General features: G+C 39.9%; 1 protein-coding gene across 3 annotated transcripts in view; it reads right to left on the reverse strand.

Moving 5' to 3' along the window:
* Nucleotides 1–539: 539 nt before the first annotated feature.
* The window catches only part of LOC117080005 (protein NPAT), a 65284-nt gene continuing 49212 nt past the window's right edge, over nt 540–16611 (reverse strand). For 2 of the 3 annotated variants that reach the window (XM_033204464.1, XM_033204462.1), the window contains exons 14-18: nt 14346–14461; nt 14158–14266; nt 5684–5744; nt 4444–5599; nt 540–2340 (exon numbers count right to left, since the gene is read on the reverse strand). In XM_033204464.1, coding sequence (XP_033060355.1) covers nt 2263–2340; nt 4444–5599; nt 5684–5744; nt 14158–14266; nt 14346–14461 — 1520 coding nt within the window. In that variant the 3' untranslated portion in view covers nt 540–2262. The remainder of the gene's footprint in view (nt 2341–4443; nt 5600–5683; nt 5745–14157; nt 14267–14345; nt 14462–16611) is intronic. The other variant, XM_033204463.1, reaches the window with a different exon arrangement.

The following is a 16611-nucleotide window of genomic DNA, read 5'->3' on the forward strand; positions in this document are numbered from 1 at the left end:
ATAAAGTCAAAACTTATGTAATTTCAGAAAGCTGGGCCTGAGCCTGAAAGATGACCAGAGAAAGGATGAATGCAGAATATATAGTAATATGCTTTTGAAATTACTCCTAATAGTCATGATATGTAGCCTTTGCATGAATGCTGATGGATGCTTTTCTCATGTGCAATTTCAACACACTATAGTTCTAATAATATCCAGGGCTAAATCTGTAACAAGATTTTACTTAACACTTCTCAGATTTGGCATACACTGACTGCATTAACCTCTAAGTAATAGCCAAACAACAGACTGGATCCTTACATGTAATTATAAAAACAGCCATGGATTGTTGTAATATACATCAACCCTGAAATGCAGCCACTGGGCATTTAAGTATTCAAACAGGTTACCAGGTACAATAGTGTAATGAAGTCCAGGACCTGTGGACTTTTAAGGTAAAATGGGGATATGATCTTGCCTTTGAACATAAAAGCTCCAAATGCAAGTTATCTTTCGACTTTTATTTAGCAGTTCCTGGTTAGTTAACTATGCATCTTGAAGAAACTCAACTTATTTTATTTGTATATGAATTTTCAGTACTTAGCATACCCAAGTATGAACTGAATAAGAAGAAAACTGTGATTTTCAGCATTGTACAAACTCCCAAAAAAGAGTAAGAATTGACTTGCAAAGGAATTTAATCAGTTTCTAAACAAGACTGCCAATGTAAAGTAATTCAAACTTCTGAAGTTAATGAAAATATTTATTCAAACCTAACTGTAGTACAATCTCAAATTGAGTTAAATAAACATTAACTATATGCTATTTAGTTTCTCAGGAATAGACCACTGCCACATCATAAAAATTTCTTACATCACAAGTTTTTGCAGTAAGGTTCAGCAATTAAGAAGACATGATTTCTACACTGAGAAATGTTGTGTGAAGGTTGGATGGATTTTTTTTAAGGCCCAGTACAAAAAAATGGTTGAGGAAAGTGACTCTTTAACAAAATATACACCTGTAGAAAAAAATCCCTAATATACTGACATTTAATTGAACGGAAAGTACTAAAGAAAACATACTTTAATATCTAGGCACAATTGGTCAGGTACTAATTATAATTTCTGTTCTCATTTAAAAGTTTAAACCAATTCTTCAACTTGACTGATGTGTGTGAGTCTAATACAGAGAAGGCACCTCTCTCATCTCTCAACTCTCCTTAAGGACCTTTTGAGAGAAACTCTTTGTAACACTTTAAGGGACACAGACAATGCACTGTATCTAAGTACAGATATAGTTATTTAACATACCCCATTGTAGGAGAAACTAAAATATAAAATTATGATTTCTCTTTTTACATCTTATGATGGACACAACACCAGAAGATAATCCTCCACATAAACTTTCACATAGAATACAAGATTTAAATTATATGTGCATTGGTCACTACAATGTAAAGAGTTCTATGAATTAGTGCAATTCTTTAAATCCCCAGCATTTAGGGGAAAAGTACATATCGAGAAATCTCTACTACAAACCAAACTTTTTATGGCTCAATAGTCTAACCACTTAAAGTCCTGTAAAAATCTTAAAAGTTATAAATGAAAGGTCAGAACATTCAATAAATGGTTTACAAAATTCTCTCTTTAAAACAGAGAACAGAGGGATCACAAGAAATAGGTAAAGTGTAAAATTCCAGAAATATAATACTTACAGCAATTATAAGAAAGGGGTAGTATTCACTCCAGGAAAAAACTCATCGAACTATTGATTTCTAATTAGATATTTTGTTATCGGTTGAGGTGGTTATCATTTTGTAGTACTTAGTGGCTGTGTATTTAAATGTCTTGTTGAACAGTTACTGAAGGTAATTTATAAGAGTAACCATCATTTTCCTCCAAAACAAGTGAGAAACTATTCCAGATGAGTAAGTCTTAGAATTAGGGATCATAAGAAGTCAAAAAACACATTAGGTTGATTTAACTCTATTTCAACAAGATTTACACAGTATTTACAATATGGAATTGTCAAAGCTATACAGTTTTGCAGATTGGCTTTACTTACATTTCTGCAAATGTTTTTCCCAAAATAAAAATAAACCAAGTAAGTCTATTTACAAACTCGGAAGCTGTTTTAGAAACAGCATGATTTAGATATAAAGTGAAATTTCAGTACAATCAAAGTGCAGGTCATGCTTTCAAATTCTGTCAATATCCCATTCCCTACACTCAGTTTAAGGGATACGAGTTTTGAACACCTACTGTTCTTATGTGCCCAGAATGTTTACTCATCATAATGCAATGATAATAAAAATTTGTCTACATCCATTCCTGCTGGAAATGAACTGGGAAGCTTCTTTTTCTGTTGAAAAAGAGAAAGAAAAAATAAACTCAAACAAGGCCAAAATGCTTTCTTAGTAAATCACCTAAAACAGTGTATTGGGTTCTTTCACATACTACTAAAATTGTCAAACTTTTTTAGTCTATTAGAATTTTACTTCTATAGAGAAGTAGAGACAAGTTTTATAAACCCAAAGTTAATTAAATATACTTCAATAGCACCTGAATGTTAGTTTATGGCAAAAGACATTATACAAATCAGAGTATCTGAATGTTGAATGAGACAAGATAGAACATGCTTTCTATGCTAGGTGGTTATTACTGCTAAGAAAGCTTTACTAACAGATGTTTAAAGTAACAGGTACTACTTGTCAGTTCCAAAACTTAATATACATCAGATACTTCATGTATATACTACATTTAGACTTCACAGCCTAAGGTATCTGGTAATATCATGTCAAGTGATGAGGCTGAGACTCAGAGAGGCTACAGACTTAATCATGATCACAGGACCAATACACAGTAGATGCAGGATTCAAACCCAGACTTGCAGGGCAACAAAGCCTAAATTATTTCCCTGATACCATACTTCCTCTATGATATTTTAAACACTTTCTATTCAATTCTCTTACTAAATAGCTAACCAAATTGAAAATAAATGAATTTCATTTATCAATGCTATCCCTGCATTGCCTTCCTAGAGACAACCATGCTTAAAGAAAAAACATAAGTAAGGCCAGGTGCAGTGGCTCATGCCTGTAATCCCAGCACTTTGGGAGGCCAAGGCATGCAGATCACCTGAGCTCAGGACTTCAAGATCAGCCTGGGCAACATGGCAAAACCTTGTCTCTATAAAAAAAATTTAAAAAACAGAAAAAATGTCCAGGCGTGGTGGCTTACGCCTGAATCTCAGCACCCTGAAAGGCCAAGGCGGGTGGATCACGAGGTCAGGAGTTCAAGAGCAGCCTGGTCAATGTGGTGAAACCCTATCTCCACTAAAATTACAAAAATTAGCCCGGTGTGGTGGCAGACACCTGTAATCCCAGCTACTCTGGGGTCTGAGGCAGGGAAATTGCTTGAACTCAGGCAGAAGTTGCAGTGAGGCGAGATCGTGCCACTCTACTCCAGTGGGTAATAGCACAAGGCTCCACCTCAAAAAAAAAAAAAAAAAAAAAAAAGGAAGAAGTATTAGCCAGGTGCAGTGGCACATGCCTGTAGCCCCAGCTACTTGGGAGGCTGAGGTAGGAGAATCGCTTGAGCCTGGGAGGTGGAGGCTGCAGTGAGCTGAGATCACACCATTGCACTCCAGCCTGGGTGACGGGAGTGAAACCCTGTCTCAAAATAAAAAAAAGGAAAAACATAGGTAAATTTAATTTTTCCAGTGCTCTAATATCTTTTTTTTTTTTTTTTGAGGAGTCTTGCTCTGTCACCCAGGCTGGAGCACAGTGGCGTGAACTCAGCTCACTGCAAGCTCCACTTCCCAGGTTCACGCCATTCTCCTGCCTCAGCCTCCGGATTAGCTGGGACTACACGCGCCCACCACCATGCCTGGCTAATTTTTTGTATTTTTAGTACAGATGGGGTTTCACCGTGTTAGCCATGATGGTCTCAATCTCCTGACCTTGTGATCTGCCCGCCTCAGCCTCCCAAAGTGCTGGGATTACAGGCATGAGTCACCACGCCCAGCCATATGCTAACATTTTTAAGGGCCTATGGAAGAGATTACAAGATGTGGGGCGGGGGGGGGAACTGAAGATCTAAGAACAAAGTCCTTTATTACTTGGTAATTCCACACAAGTGTTTAATAGTGTTTCCCAATCTTTCATGACTATGTCATGCTCATGAAAAAACTTGAGTTCTACCAAGAAAGAAACAAAAACTGTATTTTTTTTCCCCTGGAAAGATGTTTATAAACAAGTGCCTCAGCAGTGGTTCTGAAAATGCTGTTTAACCTAGAAACCCTGCGCATACCACATTAACACTGCTGGAAAATGTATTTTGTCAATGAAAACTAAAAGCTGTCTTAGCCGTAACATTCAGTTAAATTGTGGCAAGAACTGATGAATTCTATAATTATTAAAGGGAAAAAAAGGTGTGGTTTGGAAATTAAAACTTTCAAACTTGCCTTAATTTTCTTCTTTTTCATTGGTACTGATGAATTTGTAAGATTTTTACTAGAAGTACGAGAGTTTCGCTCACGTTCATCTAATTCCTCAATTTTCCGCTTTTTTGTGGTGCTCCTTGAAGATGCTCTGAACTGTTGTGTGTTATCTTTCAGAGGAGTTGCTGAAGTAGTCCTAGAAATGGCTGCCCTGGAGAGAATCATTAACGTGTGGGCAGCCATATTTACACTGTTTTCACTGCCTGTTTCACTGGCAGGGCTGCAGGCAGGCAGGTCTGGGGTGACAGGAGGGACCATTACTTTTGATGTGCTACTGTCTTCACTGAAACGTCTACTAGAGGGGGCCTTGATAATATCTATAGGTTCTTCTTTATGTTTTTCCCCTGCCCCTGAGCCAGGTGTCCGGGGTACAGGTAAATCACTACTCTCAGCAAGCCTACTTACTGAGCCGTGCCTCTGTATATCCTGTAACATTTCTGTGGTAATCAAAGAACTGGTGGATTTAGTTTGTTCTTGTTTTAGATCCTTCACAGCTGTACCTACTGAAAGGACATTTTTATTGTTTGAAGATGTGCCTTGTTTTTTGGTCATTTCTTGCAGTGAAGCTACAGATTTCTCACTTCGCAAACCCCCATTTTGCTGCCCAATAGACAGTTTCGAATTTTCTAGATTTTTCTGCCTTTCTACATCGCTGCACAGTTCATTCTCCTTATTAGCTGTTGCTTTATGGAAAGATTCAAGCACAATTTCTGTTGGTGAAACTTTCTTTTCTGATTGAGTTTCTCTTATGGTGGTATGCCGGCTAATGGCACTTTCTGATTTAGATAAAATCTTAGGCAGAGGAGGCTTCTCTTTCTCTCTTTTGATAGCATTATTAGAAGGAGGTTTTAAGGTGGAGGACACATTGGGTGAGTCAAGATTAGGAAAACAGACTGCATTCCTTTCTTTGTTTTGGGACACCATCTTATGGTTTGGCCCCTGTGTATTTGCCACGGGAGCAGCAGTGCTGTCAAAGCAGAGTACACGTCTGTGGCATGGTTTAGCAGCTGGAACTACACTCTCTTCTGGGAAGGGAACTGTGGTTTCTTCTGATTTCTTCCCAAGATCTGTGGCAATAGTCTTGTCAGAAACTTCAGTTCTAAAACAAAACAAAACAAAACTATTTCTAGCAGCATAAAGAAATCCTTTATGTTTTAAATCTGAGCATTCAAATAATCTATGATAGAAACTACTTTATACTCACCTTTGGGCATGATATCCAACTGAATGACCTGACAAATCCACCGAATTATTTACTTGTTTTCCTGAAATTATAAATGCACATTCCTGAGAAAAAGAATACACTCCTCTGAAAGAGGATGGAACAGATGACAATTATCACATATCATGAGAAAACATTTTTTTTTTTTTTTTTTGAGACGGAGTCTCGCTCTGTCGCCCAGGCTGGAGTGTAGTGGCCGGATCTCAGCTCACTGCAGACTCCGCCTCCCGGGTTCACGCCATTCTCCTGCCTCAGCCTCCCGAGTAGCTGGGACTACAGGCGCCCGCCACCTCGCCCGGCTAGTTTTTTGTATTTTTTAGTAGAGACGGGGTTTCACCATGTCAGCCAGGATGGTCTCGATCTCCTGACCTTGTGATCCACCCATCTCGGCCTCCCAAAGTGCTGGGATTACAGGCTTGAGCTACCGCGCCCGGCCTTTTTTTTTTTTTTTTTGTTTTTGAGAAGGAGTCTCGCTCTGTCGCCCAGGCTGGAGTGCAGTGGCCAGATCTCAGCTCACTGCAAGCTCTGCCTCCCGGTTTATGCCATTCTCCTGCCTCAGCCTCCCGAGTAGCTGGGACTACAGGTGCCCGCCACCTCGCCTGGCTAGTTTTTTGTATTTTTTAGTAGAGACGGGGTTTCACCGTGTTAGCCAGGATGGTCTCGATCTCCTGACCTCGTGATCCGCCCGTCTTGGCCTCCCAAAGTGCTGGGATTACAGGCTTGAGCCACCACGCCCGGCCGAGAAAAATTTTTAAGTGACAGCTAACGTGCAAATAGAACATGTTGACAATGCAGCTTTTAAAAAGTAGTTTTGAAATAAGTACAAGGCCGGGCGCGGTGGCTCAAGCCTGTAATCCCAGCACTTTGGGAGGCCGAGGCGGGCGGATCACGAGGTCAGGAGATCGAGACCATCCTGGCTAACATGGTGAAACCCCGTCTCTACTAAAAAAAATACAAAAAACTAGCCGGGCGAGGTGGCGGGCGCCTGTAGTCCCAGCTACTCGGGAGGCTGAGGCAGGAGAATGGCGTGAACCCGGGAGGCGGAGCTTGCAGTGAGCTGAGATCTGGCCACTGCACTCCAGCCTGGGCGGCAGAGCGAGACTCCGTCAAAAAAAAAAAAAAAAGAAATAAGTACAAGATGGCTATTTCCCCACTGCTACAGAGGAAATCCAGATATGGAGCAAATGACATGCGTCAACTTCAGGCAAATATTATGTTTGTCTGTTTGTTTGTTTTTTTTGAGACAGTTATGCTCTGTCACCCAGACTGAAGCGCAGTGGCACGATCTCAGCTCACTGCAACCTCTGCCTCCCGGGTTCAAGTGATTCTCCTGCCTCCGCCTCCCGAGTAGCTGGGATTACAGGCGCCCACCACCACACCCAGTTAATTTTTTGTGTTTTTAGTAGAGATGGGGTTTCGCCATGTTGGCCAGGCTAGTTTCAAACTCCTGGCCTCAAGTGACCTGCTCATCTGGGCCTCCCAAATGGCTGGATTATAGACGTGAACCACCATGCCCAGTTCAGGCAAATATTATAAATCCAGTCTTTGGATCTACAAATTACAACGCTCAATATAGCACATAATGTACTACTTACATCCAGGTAGTCACTTAAAGAAAACAACAGATTATATCTATTTTAAAATTCTGTCCAAGTACCTATCATGTTTACAAGCCTATGTCACTCAGAGCACATGCTCTGAAGTTTTAATAGCCATATTTTAATTTCCAGAGCTTCAGCGTTTATGTGGGAGAGCAGCAAGATATCAAAACTAGAAAGAAGAGCAAAGATGAGATTATGAAGAATCTTACGTATTATGCAAAAGGTTTCAGAGGCAATCCTTTAAGAGATTTATTTATGTATTTATTTATTTTTGAGACAGAGTCTCTCTCTGTTGCCCAGGCTGGAGTGCAATGGCATGATCTTGGCTCACTGCAACCTCCACCTCCTGGGTTCAAGCAATTCTAGTGCCTCAGTCTCACGAGTAGCTGGGATTACAGGTGCACACTGCCATGCCCGGCTAATTTTTGTATTTTCAGTAGAGAAGGGATTTCACTATGTAAGCCAGGCTAGTCTCAAACTCCTGACCTCAGGTGATCGTACCCTCTTTGGCTTCCCAAAGTGCTGGGATTACAGGAGTGAGCCACCATGCCTGGCCCCTTTAAGAGTGTTAAACAGTGAAGATGCATGAATAGGTTTATGTTTTTGGAAGATCAATCTGGCAATAATGTGGAAGATGGAACTGAGAAGACAGAAAACTGGAAGTAGAAACTCTGTGTAGATGGCTATATTTCAGGTAAGAGATGATGAGGGTCTGAGAGACAATAATGGGCATTTGCATTACAAAAAGTAAAGGAAAAAAATAAATTGTGACATTAACCAAGGGGAAAAACACTAGGCAGAAGTCTTTGAGGAAGAGAGGTGAGAAATATGTAGAGTCTGAAGGCTCTGAGTTACACAAAATTAGCAAGGGAGAATAGTTTAGTTATGGCTCCAGAAGCCACCACAGTATCAACAGTATAGGGAAAGCAAAGTAAGGTAAGAATGGAAAAGTTTCAATGCATAATACAATATTAGGAGGCTACTGGTGACCTTAGTGTAGACAGTTTTAGTAAATACATGAGAAAAGACAATAATTTGAATGAAGAAATGGAAGATTAAGAGAGGTTAAGAGATTAAGATAAAAGGTCAGCAGGTGGGACAAACCTATGTTTATAGCTAGGGAGAGAAGCCAAACAGGAAAAGATGAAAAATACATAGAAGAATCTGGAGCACATGTAGACTACATTAACCTTAGAAAGAATGAAAGACAGTTATTTAAGAAAGGATGATTTTGGAAGCAGAACAGGTATGTACTGAATGAAAATGATGATCAGAAAGTGAAGCTTAATACTGGTTAAGATGGAAAATAAAACCAGTAGCTAAAAATGAGGAGGAGCAGGACTAGATTTGAGATGTGCTGTGCAAGACTGGAATAGTTTGAAGGAGGAACAGAAGAGAAAGCAGACAGGCAGACATTTAAATTGATTGCCAAGTGGAAGGTGGGTGAGAAATGCATTTTTAAGTGGCAGGGAATGGTAGCATTTCTAAGGCGCCCAATGCTAGCAAGTCCAGGTATAAAAGCTGAGATGGTTGGCTGGACAGATCAAGGGCTGTAGAGTAGCCAGTGTGTATGTAGAAGAATGTGTATATGCAGGTTATTAAAAGTGGCTGATGTGGTGGCTTCTGGGCTCTAGGCTGTTTAGTAAAGGAAGTGAATCCAGAAACAAGATACAAGTTCAAGTGAAAGGTAAGGATTCAAATAAGAAAAGCTATCACTGGTTGAAGAGGAATTCAATGGGTATATGGAAACGAGTGTTTTGAGACACATCACTGGCCTTTAAAAATCTTGTAAGTCTAATAAAAAGGTGAAAAATTCAAGGTGTGGCTATGGAAGAGGTTGGCTGAAGTTAAAATAAGTCTTAGGAGTGGAAAGGCGCGGGCTGGGTGCGGTGGCTCATGCCTGTAATTCCAGCACTTTGGGGGAGGCAGAGGCAGGCAGATCACCTGAGGTCAGGAGTTCAAGAACAGCCTGGCCAACTGAGAAACCCGGTCTCTACCAAAAATACAAAAACTAGCTGGACATAGTGGTGCGTGCCAGTAGCCCCAGCTACTCAGGAGGCTGAGGTAGAAGAATTGTTTGAACCCAGCAGGTGGAGGTTGTAGTGAGCCGAGATTGTGCCACTGCATTCTAGCCTGGGCGACAAGAGCAAGACTCCACCTCAAAAATAAATAAATAAATAAATAAATAAATAAGGAGTGAAAAGGATAAAAAACCTCTGAGGGTTAGGGTGGTGAGTAGATTTACAACATGGGTATTTTGTCATTCATGATGATAAAAAAATGTAGGGAGAAAAGTCTGAGAACCAGGTAGCACAGTCATCAAGGTTCGGAGTAAAAATCTGCTGTTATTTTGTGTATGGTGTCTTTTGTTGAACAGAAACTTTAAATTCTGGGGTAGTTCACTCTATCAATTTTTTCCATTTATAAGTTATGTATTTCTCATTTTAAAATTTTATTTGAGACGGGTCTCACTATTTGTTGCCCAGGCTGGTCTCAAACTCCTGGGCTCGCGATCCTCCTGCCTCAGCCTCCCAAGTGGCTAGGATTGCAGATACATGCCACCACACCCAGTTTCTTTTCTTATATTAATATATACACACACATATATACATATATATATATTTGTTGTTGTTGTGATAGGGTCTTACTCTACTGCCTAGGCTGGAGTGCAGTGGCATGAAGACAGCTCACTGCACTCTCAAACTCCTGGGCTCAAGGGATCCTCCAACCTCAGCGTCTCAAGTAGCTGAGACTACAAGTTCATGCCACCACATCTGGCTTTTTTTTTTTTTTGAGATAGCATCTCGTTCTGTCGCCCAGGCTGGAGTGCAGTGGCCAGATCTCAGCTCACTGCAAGCTCCGCCTCCTGGGTTTACACCATTCTCCTGCCTCAGCTTCCCGAGCAGCTGGGACTACAGGTGCCCGCCACCTCACCCGGCTAGTTTTTTGTATTTTTTAGTAGAGACAGGGTTTCACCGTGTCAGCCAGGATGGTCTCGATCTCCTGACCTCGTGATCCGCCTGCCTCGGCCTCCCAAAGTGCTGGGATTACAGGCGTGAACCACTGCGCACGGTCCACACCTGGCTAATTAAAAAAAAAAAAATTTCTGTAAAGACAGAGTCTCATTATGTTGCATAGGCTGGTCTCAAACTCCTGGACTTAAGTTATCCACCTGTCTTGGCCTCCCAAAGTGCTGGAATTAACAGGAGTGAGCCATTGTGCCTGAAGTCTTTTCATTTAAAAAAAGAAATCCCAGGCCAGGAGCGGTGGCTCATGCCTGTAATCCCAGCACTTTGGGAGGCCGAGGTCGGGGGATCAAGAGGTCAGGAGTTCAAGACCAGCTTGGCCAAGATAGTGAAACCTTTCCATCTCTACTGAAGATACAAAAATCAGCTGAGTGTAGTGGCATGCGCCTGTAATCCCAGCTACTCAGGAGGCTGAGACAGGAGAATCGCTTCAACTCGGGAGGCAAAGGAAGGCAGCAGTGAGCCAAGACCATGCCACTGCATTCTAGCCTGGGTGACAGAGCAAGACTCCCATCTCAAGTAAAAAAAAAAAAAAAAGAAAGAAATCCTTTATCCCAATGTCATAAAAATATTCTCTTATACATTCTTCCATCATTTAATTGTTAGACTTTTTACTTTTAGGTCTTTAATCATCTTGGACTTCATCTTTGTATGAGGAAGGGATCTACTTTCTTCTCTATATATTATATATTTAATGATCAATACATTTCATGTATTATACCGTCCATCTTGCTCTTGACTTCTGATGTTAACATTATCATGTACAAGGTCTCTTTCTAAACTATCTTGTTCCATTTGTCTTTTTGTTTTAATTACTGTGGCTTTGCAACATTTTATTATTTGGTAGAATGACTCTGTCCTCTGCTCTTCTATCTTGGCTAGTCATGGACTTTTATTCTTTCTCATAGATTTTATAGTTTTTCCCATCTCCCAAAATATTCTACTGGGATTTTAAAGGAAAATTATATTGAATTTTTGATTCAACTAGGAGAACTGCCATCTTTACACTGTTGAATTTTCAAACCTATGAACACGGTTCTCTTCTATTTATATATCCTTTATGAAAAATTTCAAATATTCCCCATTTCTAACATTTTTGGTTAGGTTACTTCCTTTATACTTTATCATTTTTGTGGTCATTATAAACATTATCTTATTTTCTATTACATTTAATAGGTGTTTATTGCTGGCACCTAAAAACACAATTTTAATAAATTAATCATACCTGGCAACCTTACTGAATTATTAGTTCTATTAATTTTTCTATTAACTCCCTGTGGCTTTATTGTATAAAAATCACTTCATTTTCCATAACAGTTTAATTCCCTCTCTTCAAATCTTTACACCTATCTCTTTTCTTTTCTGAGACAGGGTCTCACTGTTGCCCAGACTGGAGTATAGTGGCATGATCATGGCTCACTTACAGCCTCAACCTCCTGGATTTAAGCAATCCTTCTGCCTCACCCTCCCGAATAAGTGGGACTACTATCTGCCATCACAGCTGGCTACTTTTAAAAAAATTATTTTCTAGAGACGTGGTCTCACTATATTGCCCAGGCTGGTCTCAAACTCCTAGACTCAAGCAATCCTCCTGCCTCGGCCTCCCAAGGTGCGGGATTATGGGGATGAGCCACCATGCCCAGTTCCATTTTCTTACGGCACTGTCTGGAACCACATATGTATGGGACCTTGTTTATGGTGGAAGTATAATCAGATGTCAGTGGGGGAAAAGACTGATAATACTTAATAATTAATTTACTGGTGTTGGAAACACTGGCTTATTACATACAGGGTGGGAATCAGTATCCTTGTGTTATTCACAGCTTTAAAGGAACCCATAATGTTTACTATAGAGAGCCTTTAAGAGCTTTAATCATAAATGGATGCTTAACTTTACCAATTTTTTTTCTGGTATTAACTTTGTAAGGGATAAAAACAATGTCAGACTATGAAGACATCTGTGATATGTTACTAATAAAAGTATAACACCTCAACAGATAGGAAATTTAATAGAGAAGTAGGAAAAGGATATGAATAAGCAATTCACAGAAGGGAAAATATTATTTATGGTTATGAGAGGATTCCAAACTTTCTCAGTAATCAGAATAAAGCAAAAGAATGATGAGAGATACCACCACTTTACATCCATCATAGTGGCAAAAGTTAAAAATATCACATGGTATCAAATATTGGTAGTGTTGTGAGGGAAGCAGGGAAAATAATGGTAGAAGTATAAACTTTCTTCTCTATGTATATCCAGCGTATCCAAATATTTCTGGGAATAAGCCCCCAAAGAAACTCTCATATGGGTTCACACAGAGGGATTTACAAAGGTGTTCCTCCTATCATTCCATGTCAGATTAAAAACCTTGAAAACATCTGAAAAGTCCACTGACAGGAGATACATAAAATACATTTATGTGATAGCTATCAAATGGCCATTAAAAGGAATGAACTAGTTATGAGAAAGAACATAAAGATAATATAGAGTAGTTATAACATGACATAAGTCTAAGAGGGTGCCTCAATAAGTCAAAACGCAACTTAAGCCTACATCAATAGATGTATACTGTTTAGCTTAAGGAAAGGCTGATTTGATGATAGCATTTAGTGCGTTCTCTGTATTATGAGTGCATTTAAGACACACTACTGAGACAAAATACAATGTAATGTGTTAAGTGCTATAGCATAGGTATCACTAAGAATTAAAGAAAAAAAAAACTGGAATATCCACCTTAGCCACCGCTGGTTAAAAATGTTTCCTAGGATAAAGTCATATTTAAGTTAAGTTTGAAGGACAAATAAGAACCAGATTGAGGGTTAAGAGCTGGGTAAGAAGGGGAATTCTAGGTAGAAGAGATAGCATTGGTAAAGGTAGAGGGACAAGAAAGATCACCAAGTATAAGGAGAGCAGCAACTATAGTCTGTACAAAGGGTCCATGCTGAGAAGTGGTAAGAGATGAGAATGGAGAGGTCGAGAGTGACTCGATGACAAATGTATGCATATATGTCACCCTGAGAAATTTCAATTTTATCCTGTGGGCAAGGGGGAGTTGCTGAAAGTTTTTAGGCAGGGAAGCAACATATTCAGATTTGTATTTTGGGGAAAAAAAGTCACTCAGCCAGCAGATATAAGGTGAACCGAAACAACAAAGACGAAAAGAAGGGAGACTACAAGACACTATTGATACAACTTAGATGAAAAATGACAAATACTTGAACTAAGAAGGAGAGGAAAAATGTGTTTTAAGAGTGACTACCAGGTTTTTTAAATAAGTAAACAGATGGTTGGGACAATGGCTAAAACAGGAAACACAGGAAGGTAATTTGCAAACTCTAAAGCCTTGCTTCAAGTGTGGTCCAGTACCAGCAGCACTGGCATTGCTTAGAAGCTGTTAGAAATGAGGAATTTCAGGCGCTGTACTAGTCCTATTAATTCAGTACCTGCATTTAACAAAATCCCCAAGTAGTTCATATACACACTAAAATACAAAAAGAACTGCTCTAAAGTCTCAAACAATTATACGAGGCATTCACTAAACACTCAAAAGTTGTTGGGAAAAACAGGGATTATACTTAACTTAGGGAAGCTGCAAAGAATAAACCAAGGACTACTGGGCAAAACCTAACAGATTCAACAAAGGAAACAATTTTCTCAGAACCAAAGCTGTTCAGTAGACAGTTGGCTACATTATGGTATCTGTTACTAGCAAATGTAGGGTGATCACTTGTTGATAAAACGGTTTAGGTATTCAAAAAGAAAACATTTACGTGTTGCTGCAAACAAATGAACATACAAAGTTGACATTAATGAATTTAAAAATGGTACCTATACAAGGCTTGTTTCTCAGTCCCTGAACCTTCTGAGATTTTGGAGGGACTGGGAATTGAGGGATACTTCTATTGCATACAGGTGCTGCCAAAGGCATATGAAGAACCTAGAAGAGAAAAAGTCATTAATTACATACACTAAGCTTGAAAAGCATCAATGCACCATTTTCAGTTCATAAATCTTACCTGCCGAGGAGGAGTAGAAAAGTTATTTCCATTCTGTCCAACCACAGATACTGGGATCATCCCTACCATTCCCTGGAGTACAGGCTGGACTGGAGAGGCAATTATTATGGCAGATCCTAAAAAAACAGTTACTGTTAAAATAAGATTTCCTCTCAAATGCTTTGGCACAAAACAAACAAATGTTTGGCACAAATTAATTACTGTTTTGAAATAAATTCTATCAACAATCCCTATTCCTTACAACCCACTCTCCAAAAACAAAACAAAACACAAAACTGAAACAGTTTTAGGAAAAACAGCAAGGCTAACAAATTAAGAAAAAGTCAATCCAAATATTAAGGTGGTCTTATGTTATTCAGTCAGTGAACCACGTTGATCAAGCATATGACTCTACAGCCAAGACATATTACAATCATATCTGGATTCCTCTAGAAATAATGAAACTAGTTAGAAAATGAGTGGTGACTGTTTCAAGTCTGAACCTTATACCAGAAAATTAGAACCCCAACTGAATATTTATAGCCAGAACTATGCTCATAACCCCAACCTATTACATATCTCAATGGTATTGATCAAAAGGGGGTAAGTTAAGCACATAACTGGACAAAATTATGGAGGGAAAATTACAATGTCTATATAGTCCTTAGAAGTCAACAACATAGTCTGTGGCTACCGTAATTTAGTAGAAAAACAAACTTTTGTCCCATAAACAAACTTTTGCCTAATACATTACTGTCAGGTTGATCCCCTCATTTTCATGCAACCCACTATGGTCTCTCTATCTATGCTTGTACTGCTTCTCTTTATAACTCATAGGTTTTATAAGTTATAAAAACTTCCTTGAGGCTGGGCGCGGTGGCTCAAGCCTGTAATCCCAGCACTTTGGGAGGCCGAGACGGGCGGATCACGAGGTCAGGAGATCGAGACCATCCTGGCTAACACGGTGAAACCCCATCTCTACTAAAAAATACAAAAAACTAGCCGGGTGAGGTGGCGGGCGCCTGTAGTCCCAGCTACTCCGGAGGCTGAGGCAGGAGAATGGCCTAAACCCGGGAGGCGGAGCTTGCAGTGAGCTGAGATCCGGCCACTGCACTCCAGCCTGGGCGACAAAGCCAGACTCCGTGTCAAAAAAAAAAATAAATAAATAAAATAAAATAAAATAAAAACTTCCTTGCTTTAACTCCAAATCCTACCTTCATTCTTTAAGCTTTAGCTCAAGCCCCACATTCTCTACTAATTTCGACCTCTCCTTTATGTAATTTGTAATGGCACTTAAACAGACCCATTAGGTTTAACACTAATTGTTGATATTTAATGAAATTTTATTGTATGTCTATAATGTAACAAAAAGGGAAAGGAGGGAAGCTTGGGAACCAACACATAAGGAAATGTAAATAAATGTGCCATAAGCGCTATCACTGAGGAACATACAACAAAAAATTATCAATATGACAGGCATATCAATCACTAACTAGATATAACACAGCAGGCAATAAATGCCACAAGAGCCCCTATGAATAAAGGATTTTTTTTTTTTTTTTTGAGACAGAGTCTTACTCTGTTGCCCAGGCTGAAGTGTAGTGGCTTGGTCTTGGCTCACTGCAACCTCTGCCTCCCAGCTTCAAGCGATTCTTTTGTCTCAGCCTCCCAAGTAGCTGGGATTACAGGTGCCCACCACCATGCCCAGCTAATTTTTATATTTTTAGTAGATACGGGGTTTCACCATGTTGGCCAGGCTGGTCTTGAACTCCTGACCTCAGGTGATCTGCCCACCTCGGCCTCCCAAAGTGCTGGGATTACGGGCATGAGCCACTGCGCCCAGCCATAAACAAAGGATTTTAAAGACAGAGATCAATTCTAGAAGGTGAAAGGCAGTGAAAAATTAGGATTTTATAAAGGAAGAAATTCAAGTTTCGTTTTTTTTGAGACAGAGTCTCACTCTTGTAGCCCAGGCTGAAGTGCAATGGCATGATCTTGGCTCACTGAAACCTGTTTCCTGGGTTCACCTAGGTTCAAGAGATTCTCCTGCCTCAGCCTCCCGAGTAGTTGGGATTACAGGCGCCTGCCACCAGGCCTGGCTCATTTTTTAGTATTTTTAGTAGAAATGGGTTTTACCATGTTGATGAGGCTGGTCTCAAACTCCTGACCTCAGGTGATTGCCCCACCTCGGTCTCCCAAAGTGCTGGGATTACAGGCGTGAGCCATTACACCAGGCCGAAATTCAAGTTTTTCTGGAAAGTTTCTCCAAATAGATAAGTTCCCTGAA

Source organism: Trachypithecus francoisi, unplaced genomic scaffold, assembly GCF_009764315.1.
Source record: "Trachypithecus francoisi isolate TF-2019V2 unplaced genomic scaffold, Tfra_2.0 Lachesis_group8, whole genome shotgun sequence".
NCBI lineage: Eukaryota > Metazoa > Chordata > Mammalia > Primates > Cercopithecidae > Trachypithecus > Trachypithecus francoisi.